At 45.4% G+C, this 18833-nt stretch overlaps 1 protein-coding gene across 10 annotated transcripts in view; it reads left to right on the plus strand.

Moving 5' to 3' along the window:
* Positions 1-18833, plus strand: part of dnm2a (dynamin 2a) — a 48726-nt gene that overhangs the window by 15939 nt on the left and 13954 nt on the right. For 3 of the 10 annotated variants that reach the window (XM_063035773.1, XM_063035766.1, XM_063035768.1), the window contains exons 8-15: positions 2816-2951; positions 3558-3625; positions 5505-5643; positions 9296-9382; positions 9546-9616; positions 15196-15247; positions 16209-16220; positions 18192-18305. In XM_063035773.1, the coding sequence (XP_062891843.1) occupies positions 2816-2951; positions 3558-3625; positions 5505-5643; positions 9296-9382; positions 9546-9616; positions 15196-15247; positions 16209-16220; positions 18192-18305 (679 nt within the window). Of the gene's footprint in view, positions 1-2815; positions 2952-3557; positions 3626-5504; positions 5644-7816; positions 7956-9295; positions 9383-9545; positions 9617-15195; positions 15248-16208; positions 16221-18191; positions 18306-18833 lie in introns of all 10 variants that reach the window. The other 7 variants (XM_063035774.1, XM_063035767.1, XM_063035765.1 and 4 more) reach the window with 3 other exon arrangements.

Consider the following 18833-nt stretch of genomic DNA (forward strand, 5'->3'; position numbering starts at 1 on the left):
GCACAACTTCAGTACAGTCGGCAAAGATGTCTTAATGCATTTAAACAAGCTATCGCTGCTTAAAACTGATGGAAACAACACCGATTATGGTCAGAAATGCCCATGGAGATCTATAGAGTCTCTCAGAAGCAGAGGTGGAGGAGTATGCCTCATGATCAACTCTTCTTGGTGCACAAATATTTCTGTGCTGTCCCAATTCTGTTCAGCAGACCTGAGATATCTAGCAGTAAAGTGCCTTCCTTTTTACCTACCACGAGAGTTCTCTGGGGTCATTTTGGTAGCAGTTTACATTCCACCTCAGGCCAATGTCAAGCAGGTTTTAGATGATCTGAGTAATGGGATCAACATGCACGAAACAGCGCACTCTAATGCCTTCACCATCGTTTTGGGAGATTTTAACCAGGCCAGTCTGAAAAAAATCACCAAGCAATTACCATCAACAGATCACTTGCAATACCAGAGGAAACAACACACTGGACAATTGCTACACCACCATCAAGAATGCCTACCATGCTATTCCACGCCCTCACTTCGGGAAGTCTGATCACCTGGCTGTACTTCTACTCCCTGAGTATAGGCAGAGACTGAAGACTGCAGCACCAGCAGTGAGGACCAAGACGGTTTGGACAAGGGAAGCACAGGAGCACCTACAGGACTGCTTTGAATCAGTGGACTGGACTGTATTCAGGGATTCATCTTCGAACCGGGATGAGTATGCTGCAGATGTGACTGACTTCATTAAAACCTGTGTGGATGAGTGTGTGCCCACAAAGACTTACTGTATATTCCCAAACCAAAAGCTGTGGATGAACCAGGAGGTACATTGTCTGCTGAAGGCTGGATCTGTGGCATTCAAGTCTGGTGACCCAGGCCTGCACCAGAAAACCAGGTATGATTTACAGAAGGCTATTTCAAGGGTGACGAGACAATTGCGAACGAGGTTGGAGGCAACATTGGATGCACGGCAACTCTGGCAGAGTTGACATTAAGTAAGACATTACTTCCTACAAAGCGAAACCCAATAGCATAAATGGCAGCAATGCCTCACTGCCAGCTGAACTCAACGCCTTCTATGCCCGTTTTGAAAGGGAGAATATAACTACAGCTGTGAAGATCCCTGCTGCACCTGGTGACCCTGTGATCTCTGTCTTAGAGGCCGATGTTAGGCTATCTTTAAAGAGAGTGAACCCTCGCAAGGCGGAAGGTCCCGATGGAGTACCTGGTAAGGCTCTGAAAACCTGTGCCAACCAACTAGTGGGAGTATTCAAGGACATTTTCAACCTCTCACTGCTACGGGCAGAAGTTCCCACTTGCTTCAGAAAGGCAACAATTATACCAGTGCCTAAGAAGAACAATGTGAGCTGCCTTAATGACTATCGCCTGGTAGCACTCAAATCGACAGTGATGAAATGCTGTGAGAGGTTGGTCATGACTAGACTGAACTCCTGCCTCAGCAAGGACCTGGACCCATTGCAATTTGCCTGTCACCACAATAGGTCAACAGCAGACGCGATCTCAATGGCTCCCCACACAGCTTTTGACCTCCTGGACAACACAAACACCTGCGACAGGTTGCTGTTCATCGACTATAGCTCAGCATTTAATACCGTCATTCCCACAATCCTAATTGAGAAGTTGCAGAACCTGGGCCTCTGTACCTCCCTCTGCAATTGGATCCTTGACTTCCTAATTGGGAGACCACTATCTATGCGGATTGGTGATAACATATCCTCCTCGCTGATGATTAACACTGGCACACCTCAGGGGTCTACTCTATATAAACTAGACTGTGTGGCTAGGCATAGCTCAAATACCATCTATAAATTTGCTGACGATACAACCATTGTTGATAGAATCTCAGGTGGTGACGAGAGGGCGTACAGGAGTGAGATATGCCAACTAGTGGAATGGTGCCACAGCAACAACCTGGCATTCAACGTCAGTAAGACAAAAGAGCTGATTGTGGACTTCAGGAAGGGTAAGAGAAGGAACACATACCAATCCTCATACAGGGATCAGAAATGGAGAGTGAGCATCTTCAAGTTCCTGGGTGTCAAGATCTCTGAGGATTTAACCTCGTCCCAACATAGCGATGTAGTTATAAAGAAGGCAAGACAGCAGCTGTACCTTATTAGGAGTTTGAAGAGATTTGGCTTGTCAACAAATACACTCAAAAACTTGTACCGTGGAGAGCATTCTGACAGGCTGCATCACTGTCTGGTATAGAGGGGCTACTGCACAGGACCGAAAGAAGCTGCAGAAGGTTGTAAATCTAGTCAGCTCCATCTTGGGTACTAGCCTACAAAATACCCAGGACATTTTTAGGGAGCGGTGTCTCAGAAAGGCAGAGTCCATTATTAAGGACCTCCAGCACCCAGGACATGCCCTTTTCTCACAGTTACCATCAGGTAGGAGGTACAGAAGCCTGAAGGCACACACTCAGTGATTCAGGAACAGCTTCTTCCCCTCTGCCATCCAATTCCTAAGTGGACAGTACCTCACTTTTTTTTAATGTACAGTATTTCTGTTGTTGCATGTTTTGTTAATCTATTCAATAAATGTAATTGATTTACTTGTTTACTATTTTTATTTTATTTATTATTATTATTATTATTTTTCTCTGCTAGATTATGTAATGCATTGAACTGCTGCTGCTAAGTTAACAAATTTCATGTCACATGCCAGTGATAATAAACCTGATTCTGAGAGGTGACTTCTCATTCAAATACAGTTTATAATTATGTGTGTCCTGAAACGTGGGATGGCAATGATGTGAATGAAAGCCTCTCTTTCACTGCTACTTTTCTACTTTCAGGATGGTGCAACAGTTTGGGGTGGATTTTGAGAAGAGAATTGAAGGCTCGGGGGACCAAGTGGATACAGTCGAACTGTCTGGTGGTGCAAGAATTAATCGTATCTTCCATGAGCGGTTCCCGTTTGAGCTTGTGAAGGTTCGTGGTGCCGTGGAAGGATAATTATACTCAGTGGTCACTTTATTAAGTACTTGTGTGGACTCCTGCTGCTGTAGCCCATCCAGTTCAAGGTTCAAACATGTTGTGTATTCAGAGATGCTGTTCTGCACACCACTGTTGTAACATGTGATTACTGAGTTCCCGTCAGCTTGAACCAGTCTGGAAATTCTCCTCTAACCTCTTTCAATGTGTTTTCATCCACAGAACTGCCGCCCGCAGGATTTTTTTTTGCACCATTCTCTGTAAACTCTAGAAACTTGTGCAGGAGCATCCTATGAGATCAGCAGTTTTTGAGATATTCAAACCTCCTTGTCTCACACCAACAATCATTCCATGGTCATGGTTACTTAGAACTCATTTCTTCCTCATTCTGATGTTTGGTTTGAACTATAACTGAACCTCCTGACCATGTCTGCATGCTTGTATGCATTGAGTTGTCTCACGATTGGCTGATTAAGTATTTGTATCAACAAGCAGGTGTACCTAATAAAGTGGCCATTGAGTGTATTTCTTCATGCATGCTTTGCTGATATTGGTCTGACTCAGCAAATTCACAGTGTTGTAAATTCAAACTTTTCTGTACAGATGGAGTTTGATGAAAAGGATCTGAGAAGAGAGATCAGTTATGCAATCAAAAATATCCATGGCGTTAGGCAAGTATAATCGGCCACACGAACTCTCACAGAGAACGGAGTGCGGCCAAAACCAAGGGCCTCCTTGTAGCACTAAACGAGAGAGAGAGAGAAAGGACTAGAACAAGACACAAACCAGCTGGAACATTGCACTGTTGGGATTGATTCATTAATAGCATCCTTGATCGTTCCTGATTTGCACAGTGAGTGGTACTGTGTACTAGATCGTGTCTGTTCATGTAGTGAGTGATGCAGTGTCTTCGATTGTGTAGTGTTTGTGCAGTAGATAGTGTGGAATCCTGGACTGCAAACCGTGTGCGGAGTGACTGTTCCATCACCTTGGATTATAAACCCTTTGGACAGTGGGTGTTGCCACATCTAGGAATGTGTGCTTGGTACTGGATCGCTAACTTTATATGGTATGTGAGAAGCAATATCTTGTGTAATGTTTGCTCAGTGGATAGTGCTGTGCCCTTGACCAAACGTTGTTTGCTCAGTGAGTGGTGCTGTGTCGTGGATTGTATTTCAGAGTGAGTGGTATTGAATTCTGGATCACGCATTCTTTGTACAGCGAGCGGTGCTGTGTCCTGGTCCCTAATCTTTTATGTAGCATGGCTGCTTGAACAGAACACACCCTCTCAAGCAGCAGATTCAGGGGTGTGGGATGTGCTTGTGGTGAAATGAGTCATGCGCTTGTTATGGGGCAACCCTGCTGATCAAATCTTCAGCAGTAAAAAAAAATGTGTAAGTGAGTTTAGTGTTTTGCAGATAGGACTGTAGGAATCTTTTGTAAATTCAGCAAGTGGCTGAAAATGGGAGGGGTGGAGAGTTGGGGGTTGGGAGAAAGGAAAAAAATACAGATGTTGTCTGCCTGGAATAAAATCACAAAATGCTGGAAATTCTCAGCAAGTCAGCCAGCACCTATAGAGTGAGAAACAAAGATGATATTTCCAGCCAATGGTCTCTCATGATCAGTGATGAAAATTCCAATGAAAGGTTATTGTCCTGAAATGTGAACTCAGTCTCCAGAGATACTGCCTAACCTGTTAGCAGTTCCCACCATCTTCCCGTTTAATTTATTTTGCAGAACGTGCTCTTTAAACCCACAAGTTAACGTCTCAATTGGGTTTGGGCAAGTGCTAAGTGTTGTGGGGGGGCGGGTCATGGCACAATGCACAGCAGCAAGGGACTGAGGATTTACATTTGCAAGATCACACACCAGATGTGTTGTGAGTGTGAGGCTGCTATGGCCATACGCATGGATATCTTTAGAATAAAATTCACTTTCAGGGCAATAATCGGATGAGCTAGAGAGGCTGCATTGTCATCACCTTGGCTCTCTGAATGCAGCCAGCAATCTTAACCCACATCTATGGATGTAGGTCCTCATACGTTTACAAACACTCAATTTGCATACGTACAAAAGAGCATTTAGGAGACCAGAGGGACGGATTTGCTGGGTGCTGTCGGGCTGCAGGCACCTTCTACCGCAAGCAAGCGCTGATGATGGCAACGTTTCTGACTTGCAAGCTGCTCCGGTTGTGAATAGTTCACAAGAACAGAACTCTGTCATAACCTGGGAAAGACCTGCGAGTCTGTCACGTCTTGCCTGAAAGATTGGGAAGGTGCTTGCCCGACAGCACGTTGTTAATGAATATGCGAATATAGTGTACAGATCACTCTGAATTGCACGCTGCAATCACATAGAAGCGTGGTTGAAGAGCTTGCTGACCAGAAGACAAAAAGCCCCAGTCTCATGCAGGAACAAATCTCCGCGGCTTTGGGACCGTAGCCTTGTAGATCCTGCTCGTTCCGAGCTGGCTTCCCAATGTTCCAAATTGTGTTTGACTTTTTTTTTTGTTTTGTTTTGTTTTGTTTTCTTTCCCTTACCCGGCTTTAGAACGGGGCTGTTCACCCCGGACTTGGCGTTTGAAGCAATTGTGAAAAAGCAGGTGGTGAAGCTGAAAGCTCCGTGTTTGAAGTGTGTGGACATGGTAATCCAGGAGCTGGTAAACACAGTCAGACAGTGCACACTGAAGGTTTTCCCCTCCGCCCCCCCCCCCCGCCGCCCTGGTGGCTCACGTGCACCAGCACCCTTGTCCTGTGTAGTTGTGTGCATGATCTAACATGTAAACGGTCAGCTATGCATGAGGACCAGTTGGGTACAAGGGGCTGCAGACGAAGAGTACAGTGTGGCTGCAGAGATCCTGACCTCTGCAAACGTCCCCCAGCGCCCTTTTTGGGCGGAAGGTACCTATTGTAGATTGCACAGTCAAAGGGCAACGTTTGCAGCATGTTACTGATACTTTACAACCGAAATACAGGGAGATGTGGCCATTCTGTCATTTTGCTTTTTCATGCCTGCTCTGTGCCCCATCTGGGCAATGCAGATGGCTCTCATCAGTTTCCTGGAATCCTTTTCCTCCTCTCAAGGCTATGGAGACCTACAACGTGATTCACTTTTAACAGTCTGGGGAAGGGAAGCTTCCTGACTGGTGATGGCCACTGTGTTTCTTTGTTTTGGGGTGATGCTGATTTGATAAATTTACTGCTCTGCGCCTCCCAAGTGTTTAATCCTTGGTGTGGGTATCTGAGTTAATCGCACTGACAGTAATGCATTAGACTTGCTGCCATGTTCCTTCAGCTGTCCCACGATCTGTGGAATTCTTCCCCCTGTGCTGCAGTGGGTGAGGCCAGGTTGGATATTGAGACGGAGTGTGGTTATGTGCCGGTAAATCGTGATATTGATGTTAATAAATTCAGTCAGCAAACATTTTATTTTGGGAAAGATTGTGAGAAGGATTAACCAGGTAGCCAATAGACTTTGGTACCACTCTTCTGATTCAAAGAACACGCCGTTCTCTGTGGCTTCATCCGACTGAAGGTACTTTCTGGTCTGTGTCTTAAAATTTTAAACTGGATCAAAGCAAACCTGGCTGATATTCTATTCCCCAGGCCATAGTTGCTGAATTCTGAGTTGTTCACTAACTGTTTAAATAGTTCATTTTCAATATCCCATTTTGGGGGGGGAAAAAAAGGGTTTCCTTACCTTTGTGAAGTACCCAGATTCTTTAGGTTCATCACTTTCGAACATAGAACACAGGAACAGGGCATTCGGCCCACAATGTTGTACTGAACCAGCTAAGACAAATCAAAAACACATCGAACAGGGAGAGTACAGCACAGGAACAGGCCATTCAGCCTTCTTTGTTCCAGTATCACTCTGTTAGTGCTGAGTGAAAACTATGGGGACTACACTTCAAGTGTAGTGTCACTTCCTACTTTGTAAGCTCCCTTACATTAGGGTCTGGTGAAAGATCTCCTGGTGTGCCCAGTGAACTGGATCAGTGTTGGGGGGTGGAGGTGATTGAAACTCACACACAGCAGTCCACTGCTGTCTTGTTCTTCATGCATTCGGTGGACATGAGTCCGCAGTAAATGTTTCCGTTTTCATACCCCTGTGGAAAGGGGCACCGCTGGGCAGGAAAACTTCTGGTTTTATGGTCGATCTGGTAGTGAGAGAAACTGTCTCCCCCTGCCCTTCCCAAAAACAGAACATCTGAAGGAACACAAAGTGGGTGTAATGGTTTTGTCATAAGTAATGGTGCATGCATTACTTAGCAGCGAGAAGCAAACTGAGTTGGCAGAGGCTTTGTGAGTGCTGTGGATCGTTAGGAGGGTTGAACTGTCTGGAGTATCTGTTTGAAGCAGTCACCTACGATGATCTTGGGATAACCCAGTGGTAATGCCCCGTAGTTCTCCTTGTGCTTGCTTTTGGGAAATTAAAAGCAGCAGATGTTATGCCACTCAATGGGTTGAGGGTGATACCTCTTTCCCCCTCCCCCTCCCGCCCCAGATTCTTGCCCTCTGCACACAGGAGCACAGTTAGTAGATGGTTTGGGAACTTCAGTCATGTGCCTGAGCACCAGAGAGCTGTTACTGTGGGAGCTGAGCTTCACGTTTAACTGATCTACGTCCTTGCAGCCTGGCTAGAGACTCCTCACAAGTCCCACAACACTCGTCACTGCGCCCTACCAGCTCAGTTTGCTCACCTTGATGATGGACGTGCTAACTCTCTTGCATTCTGTCTGTTTTGTTTTCTTTCTCCTTTCTATGCCTCTCTTGCTGGCTCTTGGTCCTGCTGTTCCCACACTGTCCCTGCCCCCCTCCCCCCCCACCCCGTTCTCTCTGCTCTGTGCTTGCTGTGTGTAGGACAGGGCTGTTCACCCCAGACATGGCATTCGAAGCCATTGTGAAAAAGCAGGTGCACAAGTTGAAGGAGCCGTGCTTGAAGTGCATTGATATGGTGGTCTCCGAACTAGCTACTGTCATCAGAAAGTGTAGTGACAAGGTAACAATATAATTGAACTTGTGTGGGGCTGATTCATTAATTACTGAGCGGTGTAAGGCAGCCTGTACTTGGGGATTAATCTTATTTCTTCAGTCACTCTGAGTGAAGTGTAGAAGTCACAAAATATCTAATGGGCCGAAAGAGCAATATAAGTTCAGTGTGCTCTCCCGTGTTGTGTATCCCTGGTACAGAGCAGGAATGATACGATACCCCAAAGGCTGTCGAGAGACTAATGTAGCGCTGAAAGAGGAGGCGTGAGCTTAGTCTGTCTGGAAACATACATAGTAGCATATCAGAGAATGTCAGGAGCCTTGGCCTAATGCCCAGCTTGCATTCGGCTGTTGTCTACTCTCTGTGTGGCCTCGTTGAGATGGAGGTTTGCCATAGTGACCTAGTAGTTCCCTATTCATCGCTTGGTCATAGTGAGTTAATAGCTAAACCATCAGAAGTATAATATTTAAGTATAATGTTCCCATTTTAATTTTCCCTAACATTGACCTTGGGATTTGCCATTCTAATGGAGTTGTGGTGACCTTAGGGTTTAGGTTGGGAGGGACAGTGCAGTAAAGGTTGTAGATTAAACGTAGTAGTGAGGCCTCCACGTTTAGTGTTGCTATTGCACTGCAAACACCAAGCCTGTTTATTGAATGTTGATGAAGCTCTTCCTGAAGAATGAGCCTTCTCAGGTTTCTTATAGGTCGATTCTTTATTGAGCTTTCCAATTGACGAGCCTGATACAGTGGGGCATAAAGTAGGACCTTCATTCTCTTCAAGGATGGAGTACTGAGTGCTGCCAGTTTACCTCCATGCCTGTGACCTGACCTCCTGCTCCCATCTCTTATCTTTAGTTTTCCATTTTGACCACTACTGTAGTTCAAGATTTAGATGGTGTTGACAGAGATCAACCTTTGCAATGTATTCTTTGCCCTGCAGGGTGCCCCTGGTCAGTCCACACATGCTGCCCTTGATACTCGTCCATCTCTCTGCATCACCCTGTCTTGTCTTGGCTGTGTCTGATTCCGTGGCTTGTGATGAAGTTTTGAATAAAGTTGCATTGTCACTCAAAACAGGTCCTTCAGTTTAAAACTTGTCCTAACTTGTCCCATTATCGATGTGCATCGTGCTGTGCATTTCATTCAAAACTTTCTCCACGGCCTGCTGGTTGTTGTTAGCTGATATGTGGTGGCAATGGGCTTGCTGTGTTTCATACTGAATCTGATCTGCTCCAGACCAGATTCCTTCTCACTATTACTGATCTGTTTGTGGTGCACTGTTTGTGACTGTTGGTTTGAGTTAGACCCCAGCAAACTGCAGTGCTGTCTGCTCTCCTCTCCTTGCAGCTGAACTCCTTTCCCAGGTTACGAGAAGAGACAGAGAGAATTGTAACCACTCATGTTCGAGACCGTGAAGGAAAGACCAAGGATCAGGTGAGTGAGTATCTTCCGGCTGGGACTGGGTTACATAAACCTGACTGGTGCATCTTGTCTATGGGTTATTCTCCCAGGCAGTGAAGAGCCGCTAACTTAAGCTCTGTTGACTGTGAATGCATCATAAAAAGGGATCATTTGTAACAGTCCTATTCTCTCCTAGATACTTCTGCTGATTGATATTGAATTATCTTACATCAACACAAACCACGAGGACTTTATTGGATTTGCCAAGTAAGTACGTGTGTATAATGTATTATGTATATAGTGTGGGCACGTGGCCAATGGTTAAGGCATTGGACTAGTGACCTGAAGGTCGTGAGTTCGAGCCCCTGCCGAAGGAATGTGTTGTGTCTTTGAGCAAGGCGCTTAATCACACATTGCTCTGCGACAACACTGGTGCCAAGCTGTATGGGTCCTAATGCCCTTCCCTTGGACACCATCGGTGTCGTGGAGAGGGGAGACTTGCAGCATGGGCAACTGCTGGTCTTCCATACAACCTTGCCCAGGCCTGCGCCCTGGAGAGTGAAGACTTTCCAGGTGCAGATCCGTGGTCCCGCAAGACTAACGGATGCCTTTACTTATATAATACATATGTATATGTGTGTGTGTGTGTGTGTATGTAAATGTATATGTGTGTGTGTGTGTGTGTATTGTTACGTACCCCGTAACTGGGTTGCCAAACCAGCAGAAATGGATCACTCAGTTGGAGTCTGGAGTACTAGAACTAAGAAAGTGTTATTAAAGAAACAAGCAACACATTAATCGAAAGGATAATAAATGCAACAGTTCAGCGATGATAAACGCACATGTGCACAGAATTAAGATAACCGCATCAATCAAGCTCTATCGTTGTCTAGGGGTAAATGACCAATTTCAAAATGACTCAAAGTTCAGTCCAGTTTGTAGTTCAGTTCGCAGTAATCGTTGTCATGGCGATGGACAAGGTGGGGAAGAGAGACATAGAATAGGAACAACTCATCATTCAGCACAGCTTCACTCACAGACCGGCAAGATGGCTCACAAACAGCATTTGGGCGGGTCCTTGGTGATGTCACCTGAGGTCACCGACTGTGACCCCTCCTCCAGATGCGGTCGATCCTCTGCAGTGAACCCGGCACCCAGGCAAGGGCGGACACACACCGGGTTCCCGCTGATCGTACCTTTCCACCCTGGTCGTTGTCTGGTACTTCTCACCCACTCGTGAGAAGCGCACCGCTTCCAGGGTCTCGTTACCTCGGGTGGCGTGTGTCTGTCTTAGCGAACCTGTCCCTTTTTATCCCCCTGCTGGGGTATCGCCTGTCCATCACTTCAAACAGTTCAGGGTTCAAAGGGGGGAGCCGCTCCAGACAGCTCTCCCTCCCACATCCCTTCATTACACATCTCCAGACGCTGCTCCATTGTTCCTTATCTCTCCTTCCCCTGAGGGCAGGTGGCAGACCAACTGCTGATGCCACTGATGCTAGCCCAGGCCAACAAACATCTTAATTTTATGTTTATTCTCGTAACAGTATGTAAATGTATATGTGTGTGTGTGTGTGTGTGTGTGTGTGTGTATGTATATGTGTGTGTGTGTGTGTGTGTGTGTGTGTATGTATGTGTGTGTGTGTGTGTATGTATATGTGTGTGTGTGTATGTATATGTATATGTGTGTGTATGTATATGTGTGTGTGTGTATATGTGTGTGTGTGTATATGTGTGTGTGTGTATATGTATGTGTGTGTGTGTATATGTGTGTGTGTGTGTGTATATGTATATGTGTGTGTGTGTGTATGTATATGTGTGTGTGTGTGTATGTGTGTTTGTATGTATATGTGTGTGTGTGTATGTATATGTGTGTGTGTGTATATAAATTATATAAATATATATATAATATGTGTGTGTGTGTGTATATGTAATATATTAGTTATAGTAGGCCATTGAGAGTGTCAAGTCTTCTCTGCTATGCAGTGATAATGGCTAAGTATCTAGTTTTTCCATTTTCCTGCTCTGTCCCCGTAATTTTTCAGTTGTATCGGTGAGCAAAGAATCTATTAGCCTGCACCTGAATTTTAAATTGCACTAAACCACCTCAGCTTCAACAGTGATCTGTGGTAGTTAAACACCATTTTCCCCAAGAGGGGATCGGCTGCTGACAGCAGCTTGCCGGAGTCCTCTGTCCTGGGCCAGTGTGGTGGTGGTCCTGAACGATAGAAGGTTGATTTGACCCTGTGCCTTCCACAGACTTTAGGCTTTCACCAGACTACTTCATATGTCTTCTAAGCGAAGATCCTTCCTCTCCCAGGGATGTGCTTTTTAGAGCTTCTGTTGGCATTTCTGTAGCACTGCGGTTTTATGGGATGGCGCTGCTAGCCCCTTGCCCAGCCCTCCTCCTTTTGCAGCTGGGCTTGGGACCGTCCATGGCAGAGTAGATATGTGGTAGTACATTACAAAAGTTCAGCAGTGTGAGTAAATAGATTTCACTTCCCTCGGTCCTAAATGCCCAATTCCTTCAGTCTGTAGTCCAAGATCCTGTAACTAGGGAAAATAGTTCTTTCATATTTATACCTGTAGTAATCATGTTTTAGTAAGGTAGCTCTCATTCATGTTCATATAAAACCACCAAATTCCTGTTGCTGTGAACTTGTGCTCTTCTGGGTTTCTGAAGCTCTGATGCTGTTAAGTAATGGGACTGGCTTGATTCAGCTGAAGTTTTCCTGCTTTTTTTTTTCCCTCCAAAATGGAAGCATCCACAAACAGACATTACCACTGTGAGCTGGGCAGAGGCTATTCCTTTATCACAGTGAGTGCCTGTGAGATGGTGTCTTGCTCGCTCTGCTGGGAGTTGATAAAGCTTCTGGTAGTCTATCTGTGTGAGTTGCCTTAGAAACGTTTTAGATCAGCAAGCTCCCAATTTGATAACCTATTGGTGTTGGTTTATTATTCGTTTCAAGAGGACTAGAATATAAAAAGCGAGGACATAACGTCGAGGCTCTATAATGCACTGGTGAGGCCTCATTTGGAGTATTGTGAGCAGTTTTGGGCCTCTTATTTAAGAAAGGATGTACTGACATTGGAGAGGGTTCAGAGGAGGTTCACAAGAATGATGGTGGTATTGAAAGGCATCATATGAGGAGTGTCTGATGGCTCTGGGACTCTACTCACTGGAATTGAGAAGAATGAGGGGTGGCCTCAAAGGTTCAAAAGGATTGTTTTATTGTCAGAGTATGAATGTACAATACAACTGATACTTGTCTACTCCAGAAAGCAATTCAATACAAAATGACCACGGGTGTTTAAATACATCAACTCAAACCCCCCCCCCCCCCACCGGTACGAAAAAGAAAAGAAACAAGACTTGCCGACCCCAACATCTCCCTCTCCCCAGCAGCTAAAAAAACAGCCACAATAACAATCACGATCTCCTAAACGCAACCATCCCCGAACCCCTCATTCACAGAGAAGAACTGCGATGGTAGTACCAAGTCCCAACACCCAAAAATGAACTGATCACCCACCCGCCAATCGTCCACAAGAAAGAAATCACTGAAAAACCAAAAGAAACTAATATCTAGTCCAATAATCACATAAATCTCCGAATATGGTAAACATCTTATCGTCTGCATACAGGCGGAGCAGCTGTACAAACTTTTTATATTTATTTCAGAATATCCCTGTTTTTTTGACTAGGAAGTTTTTTGATCGGATTGATTCTATTATTTTATCTTTTATTTGGAATAATAGAAGACCAAGTAAATGTCACGTACAAAAATTGAATAAGGCTGGAGGTCTCGCTTTGCCTAATCGAAGAATGTATTATTGGACTGTTAATGTGCGATACATGTCTTTTTGGTTATATTGGGTTGATAAGAGTGATCGGCCAATTTGGGTAGACCCGGAACTGAAAGTTGTAAAACAGTTTTATTTAACCTCGTTATTGGGAGCTGCTTTACCTATGCAATTAGTTAAAGTTGTTAATTTAAACCTATATCCTGTGATAATTCTTTACGAATTTGGCTCCAGTTCCGCAATTTTTTTAATCTTAAAAAATTTAAACTTTGTAGGTTAATTTTTCGAAATTACTTTTTTAAGCCTTCTTTGAGTGATCCAATTTTTTTTTTTTTTTTAACTTTGCAGAGGATGTTTCCTATGGTGGGGGAGTCTAAGACCAGAGGCCACAGCCTCGAAATAGAGGGGTGTCCTTTCAGAGCTGAGATGAGGAGGAATTTCTATAGCCAGAGAGTGGTGAATCTGTGGAATTGGTTGCTGCAGTCGGCTATGGAGGCCAAGTCATTAGGTATATTTAAGGTAGAGGTTGATAGATTCTTGATTAGTCAGGGCATGAAAAGATATGGAGAAGTGGCTGGAGATTGGGGCTGAGAGGGAGAATGGATCTGCCACAATGAAATGGCAGAGCAGACTCGATTGCCAAATAGCCTAATTCTGCTTCTATATCTTATAGTGTTGTATGTGCCAGGATACAGTGAAAAGCTTGTCTCATACTGTTCATATAGATCAAATCATTACACAGTACATTGACAGCAGCAATGCAGGATAAAGTGTAAATGCTGCTGAAAAAGTGCAGCATAGGTAAGTGGTAAAGTGTAAGTTCATAAATGAGCTGGATTGTGAAGTCAAGAGTCCATTTTGTTATACAAGTTGTCACAACAGTGGGATTTAGAAGCTGGCCTCGAGCCTGGTGGTACGTGCTCTCAGGTTTTTATGTCTTCTGCCTGCTGGAAGAGGGAGGAAGAGTGGATGTTGGGTGGGTGGGGTGTTTGATTATTTTGGCTGCTTTACCGAGTCCATCGAGGGGAGGGTGGTTCCTGTGAAGTGCTAAACCGTATCCGCGTCTCTGCGGTTCCCTGTAGTCGTGCGCAGAGCAGTTGCCAGATCGAGCTGTTCACTAAACGCTGCATCACTGCGTGGTACGGAAGCTCCCCAACACATCACTGGCACCAGCCTACCCAGCATCAAGAGCAAATATACAGAAAGGGGCTGGAGAAAGGCTAGTAAGATCATGAAGAGTCCCACCCACTTTGCTTATGGACTGTTTGTCCCACTCCCATCAGGGAGGAGGCTTTGTAGCACCCACACCAGGACCACCAGACTTAAAAACAGTTACTTTTGTCAAGCGGTAGGGTTGATCAAAACGTCTGCACTCTACCCCACCCCAAACCACCACTGCTTTGTAATTTCCTGTCAGTCACCTTATGTAGAGAGACTCCTGTGCCTGGGGTCTCTTTATGAACAAATGATCAATCTATTTGCACCAGGTATGAATTTAAATTACTGTGTTTTTATTATTATCATTGCGTTCTTTATCTTAGTGCTTTCATTGGATCAGACTAACAATTACTTTGTTCTCCTTTACACTGTACCAGAAATGACATTAAGCAATCTTGAATCGTGTGCATCTAACCTGAATGCTTTCTACAGTGCACGAATAAAAATTGGCGAGGGTCGACAGGGACGCACCAATTTTCTTTAGTCTCCTGAGGAAGTAGGGGCATTGCTGAGCTATCTTGGCTGTGAATCCTCATCCAGAACATGGCAAAAGGAGCAGATTATTCAAACTTCGCTTATTGTGGCCATTCCTGGAGTAGTAAAATGGGGAAAGAGGGGTTGGGGTCCAATCGGCTTGGAAGGAGATTCACCTGTAAATGAAAATATTTATTTGTTTTTAATTATACCCATGACAATGTTCAGGCTTGTGAACGTAGGCAGGGCTCTTTGTATTATGGGGATGACTGGAAGGCCAGGCGTCTGAATAGCAGTGGTGCATGAATTTATGCAAAGTGTGATGTGTTTACAGATTTAGCTGTTTCTTTCAGTGCACAACAAAGGAGCAGTCAGCTAGCAAAGAAACGGACGGTTCCCAATCAGGTAAGAGCAAGTGCCCCCAGCACCAGACCACATGTCTAAATATAAGTGCACGTTGCAACGGACTTCACTGTGTACTAATGTGTGGTTCTGTAATATCTGGATTTTGAGTGCCTGTGTTTCACCATTGGAATGAGTTTGCATCATTTTAACTGAGCTTTACAGACCAGATGCTGCTCACTGTGGAATGGGTGAGATTGGGGACATCAGGTCACTGCCAGTTGTACATGTCTCCCCTTGTTTCTTGGCCACTCAGGACCTGCACTAGTTGGGAGTGCAAGGCACTGCTTGGACAGTCCGTGGGGAAGCAACGCCTCCTGTCTGCCTCACTGCGACACCTACGGATATGGAGACAGGTTGCTGCCCCTCCCACCTCCCCTGTTCATTGTGTTGCACCATCCCCTACAGTCCTACTCATTCATCTCTGGCCTTTGACCTGTAGAAATGCCCTTGTACATCTGAAAGTAATGCTCTCTCTCTTCCTCTGTCCTCACTGTCCCTTGTGCATTGTACCTCTTGTCCCCACCTATGGCCACCCCAATTGAAGTAACGTCAATGTGATGGATCATCAAACCGCAGCACTTGTTTCTCCTGCCTGTAAGCACACCTTCCCCTCCCTGCCTGTGCACTCCCTCCCTTTTCAGTTACCTTTCTCCCCTTGCCCACCTTTCCTCCTGGACTATTCCGTCACTTGCTTTGTTTCCCCCACCTTCTCTATTGCCAGTAACATTAGTGGGAGAACGTGCCTGGTGTTATCCGCAGGGATCTGGTGTTGTAACAGTGATATTTCAGGTGTTTGGGGCTCTTGACGGTTTAATAACGGCATGTCCTTTTGTTTTCTCTCCTTACTGACCTCTGCTGCAACTCTTCACTTTCTCTTTGCCCCCTTTTCACTCCACCCCTCCCCACTTATGCATTTTCTCTCTGATATTCCAACTCCCTTAAACTTGTAACACTGCTAAAGGGTGAGATCTTGGTGAGTACCGTTTGTGTTGTGTGTTGCTGTAGCTTAGATATGAATCCAACCTGTCTCATGGTGAGAGGAGGGTTTAGATTTTGGGCTGTCCACAAAATGCTTCCCACTGACACCCTATCATCAACAGATCGTCTTCTGGGTTTTGATTTCCTTTCTGTGCTCTTGATATCAGATCATCCAATCATCCATGCTCTCAAATTCTTTCTTCAGTTAAAATGCAAAGCTGTATCTTTGCTAAATTGGCATGTTCTCTTCAGCAGTGGTGGGGTGGCGGGCCCGGACTCCATCAACTTGCTCCTAAGCAGCCATTGAATCATGGAATCTGCTCAGGTTAATGAAACCACAGTCCTTCCAATGCCCAGTTCTTTGTTGGAGTTGGAATGCCGCTAGCTGGCTCCACTCTCTGACATGTGACATTTAATGTCAGTGCTGTTGGACCGGTCGTCAATCACTGAACCTGGATCCAGTTAAATTAATTCCATAATTCAGTCCTGAAAACTCTTGCCCTCGGAGCAAGTCCAAAAAAAAGTACAAAGAGTGGCAGCTTTCTGCACTTCCGTCCCGTCTGCAAATCCTGTTTGCCCTCCCTCTCAACTGTGTTTGGACTCTTGCATTATTTTGGCCCCTGACCTGACATCCATGCGCTGAGGATTTGCCCCCTCTTACAGTGGCTTCCCACAGCACCTCCACCTTCCTGCATTCCCACCCACAATTCTTCAGAACCACTTCTGCTTTCCCAGATCTCACTTCCTTCTCTGATTACTCGGCCCTCCTCCTCCAGTTGTTAGTCTTTCTTTCTCACTGCATCAATATCACACCCCCTCCCATCTGATTAAACTATTTGGGGTGAAGTAGTGAGAAAGGAAATCTATCAATGGTTGGGGGGGTGGGGAAGCACTGAGTGATTAGTGGGAGTTATCTGGGGGGGCTGGAGGGAAGGGAGAAGAGGAACTGTGGCTGGGGGAGGCAGTAGGATGGAACTCTGTGGGAAGAAGTGACAAGCAAGATCCCAGGTGAATGGATGACAGGTCAGGGTCCAAGCTTTCCATCTGCTTTGGGACTGGTGATGTCATTGCTGCGAGCGGATTGGCCCCGGCCCTCCTCTGATTGTACCGAGGTAGATGACTAACCCAAGTTTGCGTTGGATTAACCCATCTGTTTTGTATAACTTGTCTCCGTAACATTGACAGGCACTGAGCTGGCGTCTGGCTGGCGGTGATTATGGCAAGTGCTGGTGGTGGCAATCCGCCCATCCTGCACTGTTTAATCCAAACCTGATTAATTGTGTTGTTCTGATGCTTCCTAACCACTTGTGAACTCGCTGAGAGTGTTGTCATAGGCTGAAGCTGCGTTTACCTGTTTGGATCTCTTCCCCACAGTCCATACTCATGTTAAACCTATTGTGATGAGGTATTTCCTGTGCCATGGGGTTACACTCGTGGGTCTGGGGGTTGGGGTGAGGTTGTTTGACCTGCATTGGAATAAATTGGTCACTGTCAATTGCCCCCGTTGTGTAGATGAGTGGTAGAATATGGGGGTGGGGGCAGTTAGTGGGAATGTGGGGGGGGGGAATAAAGTAGGTTGGGATAGGACTAACTTAGTAATGGGTGCTTGAAGGTCAGCACAGCCTTAATGGGCTGAAGGGCCTGTGCCTCTCTATGATCTAAATTAGTCATAGGGAGATAAAATGGCTGTTCTTGGATAGTGTTGGGGGAGGGGAGAGGTTACTGGAGGTGAGGGGGGAGAAAAAAACAATGGTGCAGAGGCAGGTTTGTAATTTGTAAGTGATAGAGGGAAGGGTATGCACAATAGGGGTAGGGCTGTGGGGATTTGCCATTCCTGAAATTGGGAAGTCCATGGAAATGTGTAATTCCAGGGATGCACCAGGGGAACGTGTTTGAGGTAGGGGATGCTGGGCCCAGACCTGAGGTACTTTCAGCACATACTGATAATTCTGCTGGCTGTTTCCAGGTCATCCGCAGGGGCTGGATCACTATCAACAACATCAGCCTCATGAAGGGTGGTTCAAAAGAATACTGGTTCGTGCTGACAGCAGAATCACTCTCCTGGTATAAGGATGATGAGGTGAGCCATTTACAATAATATTTATTGTTCTCAGTGGAGGGTTGGCAGAGGATGCCAGATTTAATGACAGGATCACTGGTCACTTTTGGAAGCAGCCCCTCCCAGACAAAGGAGGTTGACGCGACTGCAGAGTTACTCCATTCTACTTGAACCACTGAAACTTTTGCAAGTTTTCGTCTGGCCCATTCTGCCTTTGCCTGTTGTAGAAAAGTTGTCCAGCACTCTGTTACACTCCTGTTGACCAGGACATCAAGTGCTTTTCCAATGTGTTGAGTGTTTCTGCCCCACTATCTATGCATACCTGACCCTCACTCGTCGCTGTTTGGGTAAAAGTATATTCAACTTCTTTTAAAATCTTCTATCAATTTAAAGGTTCTAAGTTAATATTCATAATTTAATCATTTGCAATATCTCTCTCCCTTAATTTTCATCATATCCTGTATTTCACACATCACCTCTATTGTTGCGTGAATGAATCACCAGAAAAAAGTACTGGTCGATATGAAGCAGCTTCTTTATTTGACAGAA

This window comes from Mobula hypostoma, chromosome 29 (genome assembly GCF_963921235.1).
Source record: "Mobula hypostoma chromosome 29, sMobHyp1.1, whole genome shotgun sequence".
Taxonomy (NCBI): Eukaryota; Metazoa; Chordata; class Chondrichthyes; order Myliobatiformes; family Myliobatidae; genus Mobula; species Mobula hypostoma.